This window comes from Pinus tabuliformis, chromosome X (assembly GCF_031772625.1).
Source record: "Pinus tabuliformis cultivar Carrire ecotype Pingquan chromosome X, CPIR1, whole genome shotgun sequence".
NCBI classification, from domain to species: domain Eukaryota; kingdom Viridiplantae; phylum Streptophyta; class Pinopsida; order Pinales; family Pinaceae; genus Pinus; species Pinus tabuliformis.
In genome coordinates, this window is record NC_142308.1 from 522,323,090 (window position 1) to 522,345,650 (window position 22,561).

The window sequence follows — 22,561 nt, forward strand, 5'->3', positions numbered from 1 at the left end:
TTAAACTAATGACTATAGAAGAATCACCAAAGACTTTCGCTGATCTTATACCAAGTCTGCTGAGTTGTTTAAGACCTTGAAAAAGGGCCAACGCCTCTGCCCTGTTATTGGAGATGTTCCCTAAGCCCCATTCATAGAAGAGGACACATTCCCCATTGGCATTGTAGATCACACCCCCTGCCCCTGCAATACCTGGGTTTGACTTGGATGCTCCATCGAAAAAGAGGTAGAAACAGTTACATTTTTGCAACCAACTTGCGAACTCCTCCTCTTTGAGCCTTATCTTCCAACTGTGGGTTCCCTGTCTGCTCTGAGCTCTCATTGTTTTTCCATTCTGAATGCTGTGATTTTTGTCCAAGATGTAGCTGATGAAGTTCCTTTCTTCCACACTATACTCTGTTGCATCAATATTGCTATGAGCTTTGACAGAGATAGTTTCAAGAGCTAGAGTTTTTGCCTTGTTGCAGGCTGATCTGGAGGTCGAATTTTTATCCTTAAATATTTTTCTATTTCTTACCAGCCAAATACTCCATAACATGGTGTATGGAAGAATGTTCCAGACCCTCTGCGCTAAATTGCAGTTCTTATTTTTCCAAGGACATTTCTTTTTCCAGTATTGTATCACTTCACCTATGGAGTGTTGGGAGATCCAAGGGGTATCAATTGGATACAATTCTTTCCAGCAATCAATAGCAAAAGAACAGTCTACAAAGAGGTGTTGCATAGATTCTTCCGCAGCATAGCAGTTGGGACAGCAAGATGGACCGTTGATACCTCTTTTTTGTAAATTCTCTGCTGTTAGAATTTTCCCTTTTAGTAAGGTCCAGATGAAAAATTTAATTTTGGGCAGAGCTCTGACTTCCAAACCATTCTCCAGGAGTTCCATATTGGCATAGGGAAAGTGCTGAGGCAGATTTGTTGGTGAGCTGCTCGAACTGAGAAATCAGAGCCAGTTGGGTCCCAACGAAAGCCATCCCTCTCATTCTTTTTGATGGGGGCTTTGCTGTGAAGGAAAGACTGCAGAAAGGCAAGGCTAGGATTGAGAGCGGTGGGAACATCAGGGAAGGACCATCCCAGCCAAAGGTGGGATAGAGGATCCCAGCTAGAAATCTGATCCAGAAAATGGATACCCTTGCTGCTGAGAAAGGAGAGAATAGGGATGGTTTCTTCATGACTTATTATAGGTTGTTGTCCCAGAATTTTATCAGCTCCAATATTTATACTGTCTCCTCCCTTGGGCACTTTGGATATGTTCTGGGCAATGAACGGAATAGCTTTTTTACAAAGGCTCCAGATTTTTGAAGAGTCTCTATTGGGTATGACCGAATCAAGCAATTGTTGTCTTGGGCAGTTCAGATATTTGGTTTCCAAAACCCTTTTCCACCATGTTGAAGGGCCAGTGATGAGCCTCCAGACTATCTTCCCCCCGTAGGCAAGATTTTGAAATTTGGGGGATCTGACACCGAGACCTCCTCTGTCCTGGGTTTGAATGACTTGTTTCCAGCTGACTAAATTGAATTTCTTTTTATCAGTTTTCCCTCCTTGCCAAAGGAAGTGACAGAGGATAACTTCCATTTTGTTATGAAAAGAAGAAGGGGCTTGATACAGAGAAAATCTATAAAGGGGGAGAGAAGAAATACCATATTTAAGGAGGATGAGCCGTCCTGCTGGATTAAGCCATACTGAACCCCACTACTGCACTTTCCACTTCACTTTGTCAATGATGATGTCCCAAGTTCCTGCCTTCAGAGGTTTTAGGCTCACAGGCATGCCCAAATAGGAAAAATGCATCCACTCAAGGTTGCAAGTGACGCCAAAGATATTAGCGATCTTATGAATGACCTGATTTGAAGCATTCCATCCATAAATACAGCTTTTCAACTGGTTAACCAGACCTCCTGAGTACCCCATAAATTTGTCCAGAAGTGTCTTGAACCTCCTTGCTATGGTGGTGGAGGCTCCTCCAATAAGCAAGGTGTCGTCGGCGAACTGAGAATGATTGATGTTCTTGGCTCCATTTCCAAATTTGATTCCAGTTATGAGGCCCATTCTTCTGTTGTAGTCCAAAGCTTGGCTAAAAGATTCAGCCATAAGAATAAATAGATACGGGGAGAGGGGACAGCCCTATCTGAGACCCCTGGAGGATTGAAAGGCTTCACCCAGTCTACCATTAACCAATGGGGAAATCCAAGGCCCAGAGATGCAAGCAGTGATTAGGCTGATGAAGGGCAACTCAAAACCCATCTTTTTTAAAACAGCAGTAAGGTAGGAGTGTCTAACTCTGTCAAAGGCGTTGGTGAGGTCGAGTTTGAGGATAAATCCTTTCTCCTTCCTAGAGAGGCTTGAGTGGATGGCTTCTTGAACTAAAAGGATGGAGTCAGTAATTTGTCTGTTGGCCATGAATCCTCCTTGGTTGTCCGAAATCAAGGAGGGGAGGAGGGGCTTAAGTCGAGCAGCAAGGATTTTAGCCAGAATTTTGTATGAGGAGTTGCAGAGGGAAATGGGTCTAAACCGAGCAAAAGAAGTGGGCCTGTTTTCTTTAGGGATGAGAGCCAAAAAAGTGGCATTGGTATATCCACCTATTTTGCCCTTTCTCTGAAACCATCTGATCATCTTAGTCAAGTCTTTTTTTATTACACCCCAAAAGGCCTTATAGAAACAAATGGGGAATCCATCAGGCCCGGGAGCCTTATCAGGATTCATAGCCCAGATCATTCTTTTGATTTCCTCCTCTTCTATTTCTTTTACCAGGCTGTCATTCATTTCTTTGGTAACTCCCTTGGGCATGTATTGAAGGAAGTCAGTGTAATTCTCTTCTCCTTTGGTTTCCTTTAAAAGCTCTCTATAGTAATCCGTGGCAGCCCTTCTGATGGCCTCTTGGGTGTTATGCTGATTGCCTTCATTGTCCAAAATTGAGCTAACATTGTTCCTGATTTTTCTAGCCGTGGCCTGTTTGTGGAAAAAAGCTGTATTTTTGTCACCATCTTGTAGCCAGAGCTGCCTTGACTTTAGTCTCCATTTTATCTCTTCTTCTCTGTTTATATGGCTCAGCTTTGCGTAAAGGGCACCTTCTTGCTCCTTATTCTGTTGAGAGAGACCATGAACCTCTATCGTTCTTTGGATGCATTCAAGATCATTTTTTTTTTTTGATCTCTTCAGGTTCTTTGTAATTGGCTCGTGCCCACTCTTTGATGGCCTGTCTGGTTCTCTTTAGTTTGGTTTCCCAGATGAAACCTGGTGAGCCTTCAACGTGTTGGTTCCAGGATCTTTGGATAATATCTCTGACAGCCGGGTCCCAACTCCAGAGCGGACTGAATTTAAACGGAATTGGCCCTAGAGGGCAGTGAGTTTCCAAAGTGAGCATTATGGGGTAATGATCCGAGGCAGAGGTGGAAAGAATGTTAGCGTACCCCACAGAAAAGGAGGAGAGGAACGAAACATTTATTAGGAACCTGTCCAGCCGCTCCATTATGTTGCCAGATCCAAGCCTACGGTTACTCCAGGTATACCTGCGATTTTTTGGAACAACATCCACAAATTCATGGTCCCGAATGATAGCTTCCAAACGGCCTCTGAAGGGGTCAGGCGAAAAGCATCCTCCCCTTTTTTCATTGGCATGAAGTATCAGATTGAAATCGCCAGCCACTATAATATTTATAGTTGTTTCCCCATCGATGCTTGCCTTCAAATCGTCCCAACAGCTTTCCTTTTCTCTGTATTGGTTGGGAGCGTATACATTGTAGATAACTACTGTTTGATTGTCTATTTTATTTTCCAAGACCGTTCCTTTTTCATTGGCATGAAGTATTAGATTGAAATCGCCAGCCACTATAATATTTATAGTTGTTTCCCCATCGATGCTTGCCTTCAAATCGTCCCAACAACTTTCCTTTTCTCTGTATTGGTTGGGAGCGTATACATTGTAGATAACTACTGTTTGATTGTCTATTTTATTTTCCAAGACCGTTCTGATCCAATGCTGGTGTAGATTTTCTGAAATGCAGTTCCATTTGCTGTGAGCCCAAAGGGTAGCTATACCTCCGGAAGCTCCTCTTGAGTCGCTGGTACAACCTATATAGTGTTTCTGCTGATCTATTATTCCTCTTATATCTTGCTGCTCAAGTTTTGTCTCCTGAATCAAAATAATTTCTGGCTTTTCGCTATATATAAGTTCTCTGAGGGCTAAAACTTTGGAGGGATGCCCTAAACCCCTACTGTTCCAAGATAGAATTTTCATCATTGGATGTTTGGCTTACGGAGAGGTGCTCGCCTCTCTTGAGTTGCCTCCTTCTCGTGTTGCCCCAGGATGAAAGCTTCTATAGGGGTTTGAGTGCCCATGGCTATGTCTTTCTGAGCGTTCTCGTCTCTATGCTGCTTGGCAGATTTTCTACCAGGACCTGATTTCTTGAAGGAGTCACAGGAGGAACCATGATCTTTGGACGAGCTTCTTGTGAGCCTAGGAAAGGGGGGATCGAGGGATGCCTGCGAATGGGTGATTTGGAGGGGGGAAGGATCTGAAGGATCAGAGGGAAGAGAGGGGGGCAGAGAGGGATCCTCGGGGGGAGGATCTAGGGATGATAAGACAAAGAAAGGGTTAGAAGAGGAGGGGAGGGGCGGATCAGGAGGGGGATGGGAGGAAGGGGGAGGGGATGATGAGGCAGGACGGGGAGCAGGAGGAACAGGAGGGTCAGATTCCAGAGGAGCTTTGGATGCCGGGGCGGACTTCTTCTTTTTGACAGGTTCCCATTGGCCTTCTTGATCACCGCTCTCTGCATCAACAAGTTTAGCACATCGATTGGAAAAATGGTCGTATTCGTGACATACCTTACATTTGAAGGGGATCTGCTCGTAGTCGAGCTGCTGAATATGGCTCCACTCGTCCACCTTCAGTTTTATTGCTTCGGGGAGTCCTTTGCCAAGATCAACTTCGACGCAGATCCTCGCACAGGCCTGCATGTTCTCTTTCGGTTCGCTACGGTCGATGTATTTGCCAACTGCATTCCCGATGGCACGAACAGATTCGTCTCCCCAGCAGTGGAGTGGGAGGTGGGGAAGACGAACCCAAACCGGAACAGCACTGGGGACGTCCAGTTCAGGGTCAAAATCTGGAGTCCATTTGTTGAGGTAGAGGCCCCTGGAGTCCATGAAGTAGGGTCCGTTTCTGAAAATTAAATCCTTGTCCTCTTTGGATTCGAAGTGGAATGTGAAATATCCTTTCCCGCAAAACCTAATGGAAATCTTCCCTTGAATTTTATCAGTCCAATTTCTCTCCACCCATCTTTGAACGGTTCTAGGAGAAGGCCAGAGGCCTGTGAATTGACCTATGAGGCCTTTTTCAGCCAGAGACAGAGCGGCCATGCGGGGCAAGACTGGGGGTAACTGAACCTCTTGGAGCCCATCCAGCTTCTTCACAAATTTAGAGAGGGTAGGCCTGGGGCGTTGCGGAGGCAGCGATTTAACCAGAGCAGAAACACGCTTTGAGGATCCATCCCTTCCGAAGGGGGGTCCGGGGGGTCCAATACGGGGGCCATGGCCCCAGGCAGTCGCAAGCAGATCGCTGGGAGGTCAAGGGCGCGCGCGGGAGCTGCAGCGGACCAGCGCAACAGGAAAAAAGAAAAAGAAAAAGAAAAAAGCACAAAAACTCAAAACCCCAAACCGACCTTATTTCAAGAGCACTTACGAAGATCGATTTTCTTAGAGCATAACTTCAAAAATATAGTGAATCAAGATCTGAGAATTGAACTGGGTAATTAGTGGAATTTTTCCCTCACTATGATCCAGAAAGTCTAACTTCCTCATATCATATATTGGAAAATATAGTGAACCAAGATCTAAAAACTGAACGTGATGATAAACGAGATTACCCCTCACTATGATCCAAGTTTCAACCTCTAGAACCTCCTAGAAGAAAAGTTATACTGAAAATGCCAAGGTGACTTGTTTACCCCATAAATCGCGGTTTGGGATTCCACCATAAAACTCCATGAAATCACTTATAACCTGTAGAGGAAATTAAATCAAATGCAACATGCATTTAACAAGGAAATCATGCAATTAACGGGGAAGGCATGCAATTAACAAGAAATGCATACACTTACCCAAAATTATCATGCATTTCCTATGCATCCCAATTCATTGAAATTCCATAGCCAAGTGAATTCAAACCCACTACTCTAGACTTTATTGTATTAATATAACAACAACAATAATTCCTGCATATCACTAAATCATTCATGCAAGAAATATCAATAATACATAAATAAACACATATCTATTGTAACCATAAAACACTGGAAATGAAGTAGGGTGAGCCACATTCCACCCCACTGTAGGCTCAACCATGCTACAATTTTTCTCATATTTGGGCACCCCCATGCTAGATCTTAATGCCTTGCGAGAAAACTAAACTCAAGGATTTAGCACATAGTTGTCAAACCATATTTAAAAAAAATGAAGGTCATTCTCCTTCACACTAATATTCCCTTATTTAATTTACAGTAACTTCAAGGGTTTTAATTTTTAAAAGTTATATTATGAGAAATATATCATAAATAAAAAATCCAAAACCCACATAATTTCTCAAAATAAGAAATACCAACAACAAAATTGTGCAAACCCTAGATATGCAACTCCAATATTAGTTTTTATTCTAGGAATTCATGTGAGGAATTTACGTAATTGATTGAGACGAAACCTCATAATGGGCTTCCGAGAAATTGTTAACCAAATGTGTTGAATCTTGATACCCTTCTCACTAGAAACTCAGTCAGATAGTGCGGCTCATGACCCCATCTCTCCTAGCCACTGATTTGGTCTCTTGATATCCCCCACTATCCATCCACCAACTGCACCAAATTTTCAACTTCAATAGACTGGCAACCCAACCTCTAGCTATAACTCATCCTCGAAACTGGAGAACTCAATTATTAGAACACGACCCTTGTGAAATCTATAATATCAACCTCCTTACATACAACAATGTGACTCCATTGTGTCAATGATATTGGCTGAAACTTGACCATTGTAATGGATTTAATTCAACCCTTTATTCCCACTCATCTGATTTGGGTTTTGAGAAGATTGTTAGACCCAACAAACTGAGGAATTCCACCTTTAATGAACAATATGCTCGGCCCTAGAAATTGATAGTAACTCGGCCCTAGCCATGCAACAGATACAACACATCTCTCTTGAATTAATTATTTAATATTGAAAATCAGCTTCTTGGCTAGGTTCAGTTTGGCCCCTTATTGTTATTAGATCATACTCAGTCTTCAAAGATGGATCGTAATAGATATAACTTGGCCTCCATACGAATGGCAGTTGACCTCTAGAGAAACCATGATTAAATTTGATTTCCTAGCAAAGGGACTCATGATGTCTTCTATCTCACTAGTGCGATTTGATTGACAACTTGGCCTAGGAATTGGTGAACTCGTTCCCTCACGATCAACAAGCTCAACCCCTTGAGGTTGATAATAGATTAAGCCCCTACTCATGCAAATTGTGGCCACGTAACACATAGGGATGCAACCCTCATAAATCAATTGTTTAAAGTTGAAATTGATCCCTTTGCAATATTCAATTTGGCCTATGAATTCAAAAATCTTAGCCCCTTCAAACTAATGATTTGATCTCTACTAATTTAATCAACTTGGCCTTAGGAAAATGGGAATTTGTTCTTTTGGATTAGCTTTCATGGCTACGGGATTAACTTGGAATACAAGAGTTGGACAGGGAGTGTCTTTCAACTCTGAAGCCAACGATCTACAACTAGTGTATATCTCTCAATACCGAAGTTGGTGAATATTAGGGTTTCCCCTTTACTTGACAACTCCTAAATCTCCTTGTCAAATTCCCAATAATTCTTCTCATGTCCTCCTTTAATCTCCTTCCCCTTTTAATGGGTAATACCACGGGTCACTTAGTTTCCTAGAAATCGACTTTTTACCCTTTTTATTTAATTATTATATGTTTTATTATGGCGACCCCTTTATTTTTCCTATCAATAGCCTAAGGGATCTATATAGGCTAAGGCTCGACCTCTCTTTTCCTCTAAAAGTTAGAAAGAGACATTACACACAGAGGAAAAACTCAGTCTCTCTCACATAGGCTACCACTCATAGCTCTTAACCAATCACAAGGTCCAAACCTCTCTAGGTTATGCCACCATTTCTCTTGCCAAATTGAAATTATGAGTGAGAGAGTATGAGAGAAAAGCTAAGGAGAAGATAAGAACCAAGAACTCCTTGAAGATTTCTCCTTCTTATTTTTATAATCACACCTTAACCCTTCATCTTCCCAATCTTTTACTAGAAGCTTATTGGGAATACCAACAATCACATAAAGGGGAAATAATTTTTATTCAAGAACGGTTAGGATTTCTCCCACCCGCCTCATGTTTTCCTCCCTAGTCAAGTTTTTCCCCTCCCGAAGGCATCATGACCTGTTGGCTATTCCCTTCCTTTGGATTTAGAATTTTTATTAATAAAATAGAACAATACATCACATAATAAAGTTTAGTACATAATATAAATCCCAATAACCCAACATTACAAGTATTTAATTACATCACAAATATTTAGAAATGAAAAAGGGGTGTCACAATCCCCACTATAAAAGAAAAGTATATCAATATTATTTTCCTCTATTTTATCTTTCTAATTGTTTTTTTTTTAATCACATCAATCAAGTCTTCCAATCAAAAGTTATGTCAAGCTCTGAGGGTTAGCTTAATTGGTCGAGTTCCCGTTGCTAATGCACCTTGCTAATGGGAGGTCATAGGGTCAACTCTCCTTGACATCCTCAGGGTTAGGCTTTGCTAATAAGCTGACAGGATGTGATCCCTTCGGGTGGATCTGCCTGGATATTTCATCGAAAAATAATAATAATAATAATAATAATTATGTCAAATTTAAATTCTTATGTCTTTTGAGCCATTATTTGGGAACTTCTTGCCAACCCTATAATTGATGTATCTCCAAAGTTTATGCATCAACGAATTTGAATTTCATCTTGCAACAACTTGATTTGTCTTGTCCCATTATTATATGTCCCACTCAATTTAGATGTTCCAATAAAATATTATGTCCAATGTACCAAAACTTGTTGATTTCCACCCTTTTTTAGAGAGCTAAGTTGTACAAATATAAATTCCTCCAATTTCACATTAACCTATGCAATTTTCACACATGTAATAACCTATAATGTTCTCTTTCCAACAACACCACTCTCACTTCTATCTCAATATATGCTCGTTTTTGTGAACTTTGTGACCTTTAACCTTCTTTTAGAACTAAACCAAAGCATGAATTTGTACGAAGCATCTCTCCCAATTTTTTTCAGCTCTACTTGTAAAATTTCGACTATATGTAGTTCAACCTATCCTCTTTCCTATCCTTGGAATTTGACTTGATTTTAAGTTCCCTTGCAAAATTTGTAGTGAAAAGTGTACAAGTCGTTGTTTTTTAATGTGCCAACCAATATATTCTACTTTAATACTAAGTTTTATGAACTAAATAATCATAGGAAACCCTCAATTCAATGATGTCATGCCCAGGCGAGGAAAAAGAGTGAAGAAATAAGAAACTTATTTGATGAGGCAACCTCATATTACAAGATATTCAAATGCATAATACAAGATGATTATTCAAGTGAATATCCTTGATGTATGTATGGGATATGAAGAGGTTAGGAGGCACCATATAGTGATAAGCCCACTAAACAATAATTAATATAATGATAATAATGAGGGCTAGAGCTAGGGGCTTAACAAGTTCAGATACACAATCTCGAAATTCTATGTTAGTTGGTACCAAACCTTGGCCATTCTCTAAAGTAATGAAGGAGAAAATCACGTGAAGAAGGGGACATCTTAATGAGCTAAAAATCAAAAGCCAAATGAAGAACATATTGCAAATAGCCCCTCTCTAAAGGATCAACTTGAGAAGTAAAGAGGATAAATGGATTCTTTAGTCGATATCTCTACTCCATCAAGCTCGAACGAGGCAACCAAGACCCATGAATTCATAGTTCACAAATTGAAGAAGAAGCAAAAAAGGAACACAAAGGAAAAAGATCAAAGGAGGGGGAGGGGATGACAAGTTATTTAGAATTATCTGTTTAATAGTTAAAATCGTTAAAATAATAATAATAATAATAATAATAATAATAAATAAATAAATAAAAATAAAAATAATTAGGAACATTATCTAAGGATTAATTCAAATCCCTTGAAAAGGAGATTAAGTGATAGAAAATGGAAGCAACATCAATGGAAACGAGTCTTGCTATTAATGGACTTTATCTCACTTGTACCAAGTAGTCCAAACCCAAGAATCCCCTACCACATGGTTTATTTAGCGTGGAGGTACCGACATGATCTAGAAATATAGAAAATTAACACATTTTCATGGTCACTTTTAGTGCTCATATTGGGCCATTTACAATGATGCCCTTGTTAACTAGGTTGAACTTGATCATAACACTTCCCTAAGTTGATTTTGTCAAAGTTGATCATTTGTGGTGCGTCCAAAGCACAAATATTTCAATAAATATTTAGAATTTGGATTTATTCTTCATATAAAAACCCTAGAAGGACAAGAAGGTATATAAGCATGTCTCTTTTGCACGAGGCTAAGGATTGCACCTCATTCTTTGGATAAACATTGCATCAAATTTATGATAGTTTACTTCTTCTGTTCATGCAAAGGAATGACCAATTTATACCTTTGTCTACACTTGCTCAATTTGCTTGTGGAGGATTGAGAGGAAACCATTGAAGACCTTGAAGACCATTAGACAAAAAAACCTTCAAAGGAATAAACCCCAAGGAGAAAATACTTGAAGCCATATCATGATAGTAAGGTATGGATCCATTATCGTAATTGTTTCTACTTGTAAAACAAACCCCCCCCCCCCCCCAAACTTCCCCCTCAATAAAAACCCTTGCCAAACTTACTTATTACTAGTTTAATGTAACATTTTATGTTTTTCTTTCATTGAATAAATCAACGATATCTAAAAGGGTCTCTACTATGATTTGTGAGTTTGATCCAAAGTTTTTTCCATTGTAGAGTAGGGAAAATATTTTTTCTTGTTTTATGTGTAGAGTTTTTGGAGCTAATACTCCTTTGTTTTCTCTTCCATGTCAAGTTTTGATGGTCCATCAAGAAGCACATGTCCATGCTACATGTTCTTCTCTTCTCTTATTCTTTCAAATCCCTAGCTAACTTTCTTTCCCATCTTGTTTAGTAGAGTATAACATTATTTATGTGTTGTTTATCATGAGTATACCAATGCAGTAGTAGGAGTAGTACATAAAGTATGAAAAACCCCAAGAATATAATGATAGCTCCACTACCGAAGAGCTTCTTTTGTTTTCAATATCTTTCTTATATTGTCTTGAGAACAATCTTGTGTGAAATTTCTCTTTGGTTTTCTATCATTAATCTCTTATTGTGTAGAATCTATGGCAACCAAAAGTTGTGTCAGTGTTCCTTGAAATTAAATTTTATTTTTATTAGTTTTCTCTTAGTAGCATTGTCGTTTCAACCTATTTAGTGCTACAATGCTCATCATTGGGAAAATCAATGATGTCAACACTCGTGAACTAGGGAAATAAATTTTGGGACTTTTTTCACTTTCTTGTAGTCTATCTACCTAGTGGCGCTATTTTTTGGTCTACTCCAACATTGTAGCACCTTTGTCCCATGATATTGAGTAGTATTTAGAGTTTTAAGTAGGAAATAAACATTTTTTAGGAAATATCTATGTTTCCTAAAATAGATCTACTTGTGCTCCCTACTATTCTTTTCTTTTTCAATTTTTGTAAATTAGAGATTAAGGAGGAAAATGAAAGGCTTTTTTGCCTAATTTTGAAGGACTTTTCAATTTCGATGTTTGACTTCTAGGTGCATTTTTTCCATAACATCGCACATCAAAAGCACACATCACATACCTTATTAAGTAAAATATTTCAATGTTCTTGGTTTATGATCTCGTCATGGCATGAGTTTCATAAGAAAGCACGAAAAACATGATACTGTACAATATTTGTTAAATAACAAACCTTAAAATTTACTTGAATTAATAAAAACAACACGCGTGTTGTTTAGTACAAAAGACTAGGATTAGATTAGACAATAACTTTAGGTTATTGATCTATATGTTCAATAACTAATTGTGTGAATACGAGATCAATTGATTTTTTTTACCATTAAATTAACCTCAAGACATTAAGGAACCATGAGATTAATTCATTAATTCATTCATTTACCATTTTATTTTAATCAACTAGTGGTGAACTAGTGTAGCATATTAGTTTCATATTCTCGTAGATTTCATGTTGTCTCTTGATATTGATCACCACAATTTGGTGAGATTTCCCCTATGAATAGGAACCTTGTATTAGTGTCTCACGGTGTATCATGGCTAGTGTTTTGGGAAATACCAACCATCCACCACCTCAAAATATTTCCGCTCCTATTATGGCTACTTGAAAACTTCCCAAACTTGACCTTAAGACTTTGAATGGTGTTTTTTTACCTTAAATCAAGCCCAATACTCATCCCTTTCCTTCACCAAATAGTAAATTCATCATATTCTTCCCTTCATAACATGGCCAAAGTTAGCCATCAATCAAAACCAAGCTAGTAACTACGAATCATCAAAGATGAAAAGGAGGAATTCTAAGAAATGTCAAAATGGGAACCAAGCGTGAGAGGGTGTTGCTAATAAAAAAAAAATTGGGGGGAGGGGGAAGGGGAGGGTGGGGTGGAATTAAAATTATGGTGGAAACTAGGGTCAAGCACAACCTAAACAAGGGCATACAGCTAAACACTCTCATCTCAGTCATGGACAAGATCATTAGATTCACCTATGTCTTAATATTGTAGAATTTTAACAATTATGAGCCCAATTTCCAAATCATACAACCCCAAAGGAGTTTGTAACATGTTTTTAACCCTCACCTCCCCATTGACCTCTTGCTTTAAAGTTTAGGCTTCACTTGCTTCAATCTCTTTAATTGGCTACCAACATCATTACTAACCCCCCCAATGAATCTATCTCAATGATAAGTTGAAATCACCTAAACAAGGGTACACTTCCACTTCTAGTAGCCCATTTTCCACCAAACCTACCCATTATAAATAAATGGAAGTTTGCACCCTTCAGATTCTAAAGCCAAGACCTTTGACTTAGATATCCATGTCAAGTTATGTCTCCTTTTGTCCATCCTTTTCCACACAAGGGTCATCCTTAAGAATTCTGTAATTAATCAATGTATAGTGGTCAAAAGATCCTCTTCTTCATCATGTTTTTGTTTCCATGAAACAACTTTGTTTTTCTCACCACATTTCTATTAATGACCAAGTTGAAATGGACCATTAATGATAGAACATGTGAATTGGTATGAATTTTACCTAATCTCCCGGTAATGTTAGGCATTAAAGTTGTGTTAGTCATTGCATCAATTGTGGCAACCTCAAGAGACTTCATATTTCCCCTTAGGCATGATTACATGAATTCCATGAAAGTCATGACGTCTTTGTTTTTTTGCTTGATGCAGATTTTGAACAAAGGATTCATTTCCACCATTGGTCAATTCTTGTACTATAGCTCTCAACCACATTTGACATATGATAATGTCTTTCCCTTGGTTTATAGTATTGAGTCTACTCTTGTTATATGGTTGGAAAAATATCATTTGCAAATGCATTATAAGGTTTCTTCCACCATTCTCCCAATCTTCACTCCCATCGAGCATGAGAATTTGACTCCTTTAAATAAATTAGGCTTGGAGGTTGAAGAGGTGCATTCGTCCTTAGAGGTATCAATGTCAATTTTTGAGCTTCAAATAAATATACTCCTATCAACCATGACACATTTTCTATTGGGGTTTGATCTAGAGGCTTAATTGTCTAGGTTATATTGTCCTCGTTAGTTGAATTCCTTGTAATTGGCATTGGATTAGTACTATTGGTCCTTGATTGAATTCTTCTTTTCAAAGTTCGATTATAGATTATTTACTTATAATATTAGGATCATACTTGTGCCTTGGTGCCTATTTTCATCCATTATTTAATTAATTCATTCATTTACCATTTTTTCCTTAATCAGATAGTGTTAACAAACTAGTTTCATATTGTCATAAAGTTCATGTTGTCTCCTGAGCTTAATCATTACAATTTGGTTAACTTTCCCCTATGAATAGGCACCTTGTAGTAGTGTCCCATATTGTAACATAGCTAGTATTTTGGGGAATACCAATCTTCCACCACCTCAAAATATTTATGCTCCTATCATGGCTATCTGGAAACCTCCCAAACTTGACCATAAGACTTTCAATTGTACTTTCTATCTTAAATCAAACCCAATCCTCATCCCTTTACTTCAACAAATATTAAACTATGTTGGAAAGTACAACTAGGTTTGGCCTTCATAATGACATGTAACTATGACTTTTGTAAATGATGTAAAGAAGGAAAATAAAATTATTATTGTAAGACTTGCTTCATGGGTTTCGTGAGTAAGGGATTTTATTTTAGATGACTCCCATTGCAATCCTTTAGGAATTGTCATAGAGTTAATGTCATGTATGTAATGTATATAAGTCTATAAATGTGTCTAGAAGCCCTCCAACGACAAGCACTAGTCCTCCTCTTCCTATGTCGGCCTTAACATGAAACAAAACTCATATCGACTCACCTTATGAAAGACACGCCTATTCATATATTCATGTAGGCTTATTTATAGAAGGAAACCACTATAAATATAGGTGAAGGCTCTTCACATTTTGGACAATCAATCAAGCTCGGATTCCTCTAAAATTCAGATCACAAATAAGAGGAAAGTTTGGATGAAGCTCAGAGAGATGTTTAAGGGACAATGAGGGTCTTTCATGATGAAAGGACATCGAATACTTTTAAAGGGACAACAAGGAGGAACTACAGAAGATAGTTTAGATGTCTCTTTGAATTTCGAATGGACAGTAACATAAAAGAAGACAGTTTGGATGACAAAGTATAGAAGGAACTTGGATCAGTAATGAAGGGACAATGAAGATATTTTAGAGACTTCAGATGTCTGAGAAAGTGTCTCGGTCATAAAGAGAAACACAGTTCGAATGAGGGTACATATAAGGTATAGTTCGAAGCTGTAATTGAGACAATGCTTTGATAAGTTATGTGCTATGGTTCAGGTCTATTACAGTCTCGGTACAAATATAGGAAGAAGATCTCGGTGTCATGATGATGTCATGGTGATAAGAAGGTCAAAGGAAAGAGGAATCAAGAAGAAGTGAAATAGTAGAACACAATCAAGAGAACTAATGTCTTGGTCTTGGAGGGGCTAAGAGGTCAAGGGTCTCGGTCTTGGTATTCGTCAATTGGAATCTCTATAAGAAGAATTTGTGAGGGTTTTCCTCTCAAAGAGTGAGAGGTTTTGGCCCTGCCTGATACCCTACATTTTGTGTCTCTTTTCTATTCATGTTCATGCATTGGTTATTGTTTGATGAAGAAGAACCCTAATAATCTAAGAAGAAGAAGATTCTAATCTAAATAGGTAAAAATCATTCATAATCAGTTACTAATCGAAGAGAAAACACCTAAAGCTAATGCCCTAGATTTCTCAACATGGAATCTGAGCTAAGGTAGCAGTTAAGGAGGGGAATCTAATCAAAGAGACAGTCAAGGACCGAGTTTCAAGGAAGTCTTGGGATCATCAATCAAATCAAGGCAACTATGAGTCTACACCAGCAAAAGTGTTGGATCCTCTAGTCACTATCAAAAGACCACAAAGACCCTCATCAAGTTGAAGAGATCTACAAAGCAAGGTAGCCCAAAGTACATACACTCAAGAGAAGAACTTCTAGGACTAAGATCACATCAACTTGGAAAGAGTCAAAATCCTAGAAACATTTTTGATCTGCACTCATTCACCACCGAGAAGTCGAAGTATCTTGAAGTCAAAAAAGGTTATAAGGCAAGTTCCCTCCAATTGAAGCAAGGACCTCCTTATCCTTAAAGAAGATCATCCGAGGAAGCATCAAGGCATCTCCATCAATCACCATCATCAAAGGGAGCTAGATCAAAGACATTGTCATCATAAAAGGGACAATATCCTTTTATTGAAGAAGGGATTTCATTTGAAAGAAGATCATCCAAAAGGACACTAATACATCTTCATCAAAGGAATCAAGTTGAAGATTCAATCTTCACTTGTCAAGTAAGTATATTTTATTCTATAATCTATTATAGTAAAATGACTTCATTTTGTAAGGAGATTTATAAGTTGGTTGGGTCATCGAACTTCCTTCCATGGGAAAGGAGGATAGACATAGTCCTCAAAGAAAATGAAGTCATTGAACATATCTATGGAAAAGTTTCCAAACAATTCGAAGGTCAAGAATTATCTGAATAAAATGGAAAGGGATCAAAGGGCTCAAGTGATTCTTATGAAATCAGTTAAAGGTTCCTTCATTCCCTATATAGAAAAATTGGATACATCAAAAGAGATAAATGATAAGATGGTCACATCACTTAGATCTGATCTACACAAATTGAAGGTATCAAAGGATAAAGGGTTATCTTCATAAGATCTCAATTGCAAGATCTAGGAGAGATAATCCTCATTGTTCTAAATACACTAACTAGTGAACAATGTAACAAATGTCTATGAGCATAAGGAGGCCATCCCATTCAACAAAGTATGGTCTCTATGCAAGATAGGAGAAGACAAGTTGAGGGCAAAAAGAATCCAGACATTTGTTGAAAGGAAAGAAGAACATAGCTAAGATTCAATTTTATGAGCGTTACAGATTGTCCTAAGCTCAAGAAAGGCAATAACAAGGAAGATAGAAAATAAGTCCATTTCACCGAAGAAGTGGAGGAAGCTGAAAGAAAGAAGAAAAGCATTAGAAGTAAGAGCTCATGACATAACCATAGGAAACATGAAGGATGTCTGGAACAAAATCGATGGTAGTCAACTATGAAGGATATATCTCTTGGGAACCTCATTGAAAAACCTAAGAAAAGGAAGAAGTCATCGAGGACAAGGCTCATCATACATAAAAAATTTAACATTTGCTGGATAGGGATATGCAAGATCCTCAAGATTATCTTATGGAATTGGAAGGTTCACCAATCTAGAGTGGAAGCAAGTGTTGGGATGATGGTATGATGAGATAAGAGATGACACAGATCAAGGAATTGAAGCTCTTTTCAATCAATGACGCTGTTGAAAGAAGCCTAGATGACCTAAAGTTAAATGAGGTTTGTATGCTTGTTTTTAATATTATAAAGTCATGTTGTATGATTGCAGGTAACATGGATCATTGCTCTATCTTGAGAAGCATGATCAAAAGAAAGGAATCTCCTCCTATGAAAGGATGTCGGAAGACGTGAGTTACACTAGATGAAATCAACATAATATGACCTCATATGAAGTATGAGGTGGGTGACTACAATTAAGGAACTCTGATTGTAATCTCTTGGGAACGAAATGTTTGAAGAAAGGAAGGAAGAGATCGTGAGATATGCAACCATGGTAAAGGAAATGAACATCCAGAAGATCAAGAAGACTTCACTAGGAAATCTCCTAGAAAGATATGAAGACTCTCATGGAAATTTGAAAAAGATGGATACCCTTGTCAATGAATATCTTTAGGATATATGTCAACATGTATGCAGGACGCTGATGCAAACTGGAAGATGTCTTGATGAAAAACCATCACAAAGGTAATTTTGATTTAAGTGTTCGTTTCTTATTTTTGAACAAATATCTAAATGGGCTTATGCAGGATTGCCAAAGGAAGAACTGTGGATGTCTTCCCAGAGGACCATAGAAAAGGATGTAATATCCTTTCGGAAAACATGGCATGAAGAAGGCAGCATGACATGAAGCAAGGCCAGATGGAGATTAATGGATCACTTTCTCATGAAAGGAATAATGACATGACTGACCCATGGATGGTCTGTTCCCTATGAAGAAGCCACAAAAGATGAAGACTCCTTGACAAAGAAATTCATGACATCGAAGGAAGGATCTCTTCAAGCAGTTGGTTGAGGAGTTGTTATAGGTCCATAATTAAGAGGGAGCCTAAAAACAAGTTTCTTACTTGGAAGAAACTTGAAAATTCCTAAGCCAAGAGGGAGCTTAGGTACATTCCTTCCGTAGGAATGAGTACATTCCGTTATTGGAATTGATATGTCCTCCCTAATTGAGAGGCAGAGATAGACACATCATTCTAGTCTTCACCTGGGAAGATAGAATGGAGGATTGGGTATGTTATCCATGATAACTCACTAAAATAAATTTTAGTTTTATTAGTCAAGGTTTTCCATCACTGAGCTTTGTATCTATCTATTGTTTTTCTGAAAGAGGTTGTTGTGCTTTGCATTTGGTGATTAAAGAATGAAGGACAGGTCTATTCCAATTGTTTTGGAGAAATTCCCACATTCCCATATTCTCATCCCATTTCATTTGCAGGTCCATTTCCAACTATAGTTGTAACCCATTCCCCTTTAACCGCATTCATCCTTTGTCATTCCTACTCTAGCCAAAAACCCATTTCTCTCACTTAATCCATTTCCAAACTCTAGCCATGACCCATTCCCCTTTGAAATACTTAATAAAACATGCCGCAATTCTTTATAAGGTTGGATCCACAAATTACATCGCTATTGACCCTTTTCCATTTTACATGCATCTCCGCCCATCCCCCTTCCCGATTGCAATTGTGATATCACATATCGCAAATCATTCCGCTCCCCGATATCACAGTCCTCCTCCGCTGGCCGATTGTGATATTACATCTCCTGTCTATTGCAATATCGCAACCGTCCACTAATATCGCATAACGCAACCCTCTGCCAATATCGCATATCGCAACCCTTTTGACGATATCGCATATTGCAAAACCTCTCGTCTATATCACATATTGCCACATTCTGCCGATTGCGATATCCCCCCTCCTCGCCAATTGCGATATATTGTTCTTCCTGCCAATTGCGATAATCCTCTGCCTGCCGATTGCAATATCGCATTCAGTGATTGCATATTCTTAGTTCCTGCTCCCCAAAATCCTTTCCATATTGTGATTGCGATATGCGAAGACCCTCATGGATGCAATATTTTTATGTAACACATTCTATAAATCGTCACGTCCGTACCGTCGGGGAATTTCCATGAAATCGGTGTTAAGGGGATCCTCTTTTGTTTGCGATTGCGATGTAAAAAAGGCTCGGATCAATGACCCAAGTTGAAAAAGGCTGGGATCAACGACCTAGATTGAATAAGCCCGGATCAATGGCCTATATCAACAAATTTTAAAGTATGCATTTCACTTCCGCTCTATGAGATAGCGAAGGTGTTTCTTGGCATATTTCTAGCAGCATGGTCATTAAACAAAATGCAGAGAAAAAAGGGTAGCGAGACACAGAAGGCAGTGAAACCAAGAGGGCAGCGAGACACAGAGACAGTGAGGCACTTTCAGCACGTTTCAACAAGAAACATCATAACAAATATCGAAGGGCCAAATGTGAGTTTCCACAAACATAATGTCACGCTTTAAATTATTGTAACAGTTCATACGACTCCCATTTTTATTTGAACTCTGTTGTAACAGGAAATCCTATGAAGTCTCAAAGTTTTAATTAATCAGATAGGAACAAATCTCATAGTTTTTGATCGGATCTAGCCTAGGTGGTAGATTATGTAAAGGGATCTCTTCTCTATAAATAGGTAGACTTTCGACTCTCCAAAGGGGGGATCGATGATGTGAGAACCACTGTTGTATTATTTTCAGTTAATAGAAATAGCAGTTGCAACATACTCTGTTTTAACTCGAGATTCATTTCGGTTTCAGTCCCATCCTATCCTACTCCTGTGTTGTTATTAGTTTTCATAGTTTATTGATTACTTCAAATTCAATGTTGCATTGCTCCAACTTCCTTCAATTTGTTGTGATTACTGTAAATGTCCTATCCACATTAGTAAACTAAAGATGTCTCATCTTCCATAAAACAATGTTGTTTGTTGTTGTTTTTCTTTATCTGAATCCATGCCAATGGTAGCTACCCTCACACTCTTTCACCCGAAAAATCAAATAGAAAACCAGAGTTAGCCATCTGCATTCTTAAAAAATATTGAGAGAGCCCTCTCAGATTGGAAGGGCTAACTTACAATCAAAATCTGGTTTGAAATAGTTACTCTGGGTTGACAGGTTGACATAGCCCAACCCCCACCAGCCCAGTTGATAACATTTTGGTGCGTCTGCCAAGAGCCGAAAAAGCTCCTTTTTCCAGGATTCTCTTCGAGTCTCTTCTTTTTTATTCTTGATGATAACATGAAATTAGAGTGTTCTAAAGGTTGTGATATTACCCTGGCAACTCCACTCTTAAAAGATATTGAAGATTGAAGTTTCATGGTGACTCCACTATTTACAGATCAGTAGCTTGAAGACTTTTCAAGATGAGTTCTACCACAAGTCTATTCCAGTCATCAATGAAGGTGAGGTCTCTTCCATTTACAAGCTCAGGTGATGGATTCAGTTTTTATTCTAAGTTGCCCATATATGATCCACTACTGATGTTGTTCAATCACAGTTAAAAAGCCCAAGCGTCAAATCTGTTGTTTGACTGGTTATATTGGAGATTTTATGTTACTTGAATTAAGCAGGTGGATTTTCAGATGTTAGAGTAGGACAGAAATACGCTTGTTGAACAAGCATTTCCTTTAGTTTTAGGTTACATTTTGCAGTTCACAGTTCCAGTTGGTTTGCAATTTTCTTTCCAGTTTGGTGACGTGGGTTTGAATGTAGTCTTCATATTGGGATCAGCCCAATGGTCAGGCAATTGGTCTGCTGGTTCTTTACTGCACCACAGGGGCGCAACATCCCTATTGGAGCCAATGTTATCCATGATAACTCACTAATATATATATATATATATTATTTTTTTTAATATCAGTTAAGTTTGTATTTCCAAAAAGAAAAAGAGGAGCGTGCTCCTGTTACATTCGAGAGAGCTTGGAGTCAAGCTTTAGAAGGAAAATGGGAGTGTAGTCCCTGATACTTGAGTGCTTGAATCCCAAAATTCTTTTAGTGCCTAAGACTATTCTGGCATATTGCCTTACATATTGGCCTGCTAACAAGACAAATTTACAAAACATATTACTTGATATCTATTGTAGTGCTTGAAATTGCTTAATTTTGGTTTACTGAGTGCTCCTGATAGGATCTCTGCTTTTTGCCTTGACAAACTGAGTTTTCTCCCTCCTGACTCAGAGTGGAGTTTTTTATGAAAGCCACAACCTCTTCCAGATGCACACACTTGTTTTTTAATGCAATGATTTCTGCTTTCTGGTTTTCAAAGTTCTTCTTTTGGTAGCTAATCTCCATCTTCATCTCTGATCTAAGATCCTGTATCGTTTCTTTGAGCCTGCTTATCATGAATTTGTTGGCTTTGCAGGTGGCACAACTGTCATTCCTAGCAGCTTTCTCCACCGGATTAAATTCCATCTTTACAGCTTGTTTCTTTGTGGTTTTGTAATGCTTCCTGTATTTCCTGTGTGTGTTGTTCCTTAGTCTTTTTTCACTTCCCTTGAAATGGTGACTCTTCCTCTACTTTTTGCTATCTGATTTATTTTTCCCCTCCCTTTGTGCTGTTGAAGAGCGTTGTAAAACTTACTTACTGTTGGGCTTAGGAGCTCTGCTGGCTTTGAATTGAGCTACCCTGAAGACTTCAAGATTGAAAGAGAGCTCTTTCTTAATATCATTATCACACAGAGGCAGAATGGTCGATATGGATGATTGAAAGAGGATAGATGGGAGAGGAGCTCAAATTTTTATGTATTAAGGATCCGGGGAGTCGATGGGGCAAACTAGAAATAGAGACTACAATGATCTCCTTAGCGTAATTACAGTTGAGTGAGGGAGGGGAAATCTTGTGCTTTGAAAAGGGAGGGCAGTGGAGATGACTGACATATGAACCCTTCTTAATATCCTTTGCACACAGAGAAATATATCTAGTTTATATGCTTATGGAGGAAGGCTCTTTGCGATGAATTGATGGATGGGAATTAATGGGGGAGGGTCTCAGAGTATTAATCAAATGGGGAGAATGTGAGGCAAATATTTCTTGAGGTTGATGAGAGGGATGAAAAACAATGGCTTCAGATTTCTCTTTGACAAGGCTGTAATTGAGAGATGAAGGGGAATGCTCGTGAGTTAAAGAGGGGAGCCTACAACAATGAATTTCATGGAGAAAATGATTCGTGCGTGCGAGTGAACAAGATGCTTATCCACCTTAGTCTTTGGACTGATATCAAAGTTGGATACTCTCAAGATTTTTTAGTGTGGTTCACGTGATTTCCTTGTGGAGCGAGCTACTGGAATATCTTTGAACAGATTTGTTGTTGTCCTTTGAATAATCTTTTTGTTGATCTTCTAACTTTTTTTGGGGTGTGTGTCTTTTATCATGATAACTGATTTGATAGAACTAAGTGATTGAATTGTGATAGAACTCCTCATTTTCTCTGATATCTCCTTCCATTTTGTTTA

General features: G+C 38.5%; 2 protein-coding genes across 2 annotated transcripts; both read right to left on the reverse strand.

Moving 5' to 3' along the window:
• Positions 1 to 1,692: 1,692 nt before the first annotated feature.
• On the reverse strand, positions 1,693 to 2,091 carry LOC149140987 (uncharacterized). The gene has a single exon (XM_089451118.1). The coding sequence runs from the start codon at positions 2,089 to 2,091 to the stop codon at positions 1,693 to 1,695; it is 399 nt and encodes a 132-aa protein (XP_089307244.1).
• Positions 2,092 to 3,133: 1,042 nt separating this feature from the next.
• On the reverse strand, positions 3,134 to 4,237 carry LOC149140988 (uncharacterized). Its single transcript, XM_089451119.1, has one exon. It carries the CDS (start codon positions 4,235 to 4,237, stop codon positions 3,134 to 3,136), a length of 1,104 nt encoding a protein of 367 aa, XP_089307245.1.
• Positions 4,238 to 22,561: the final 18,324 nt, after the last annotated feature.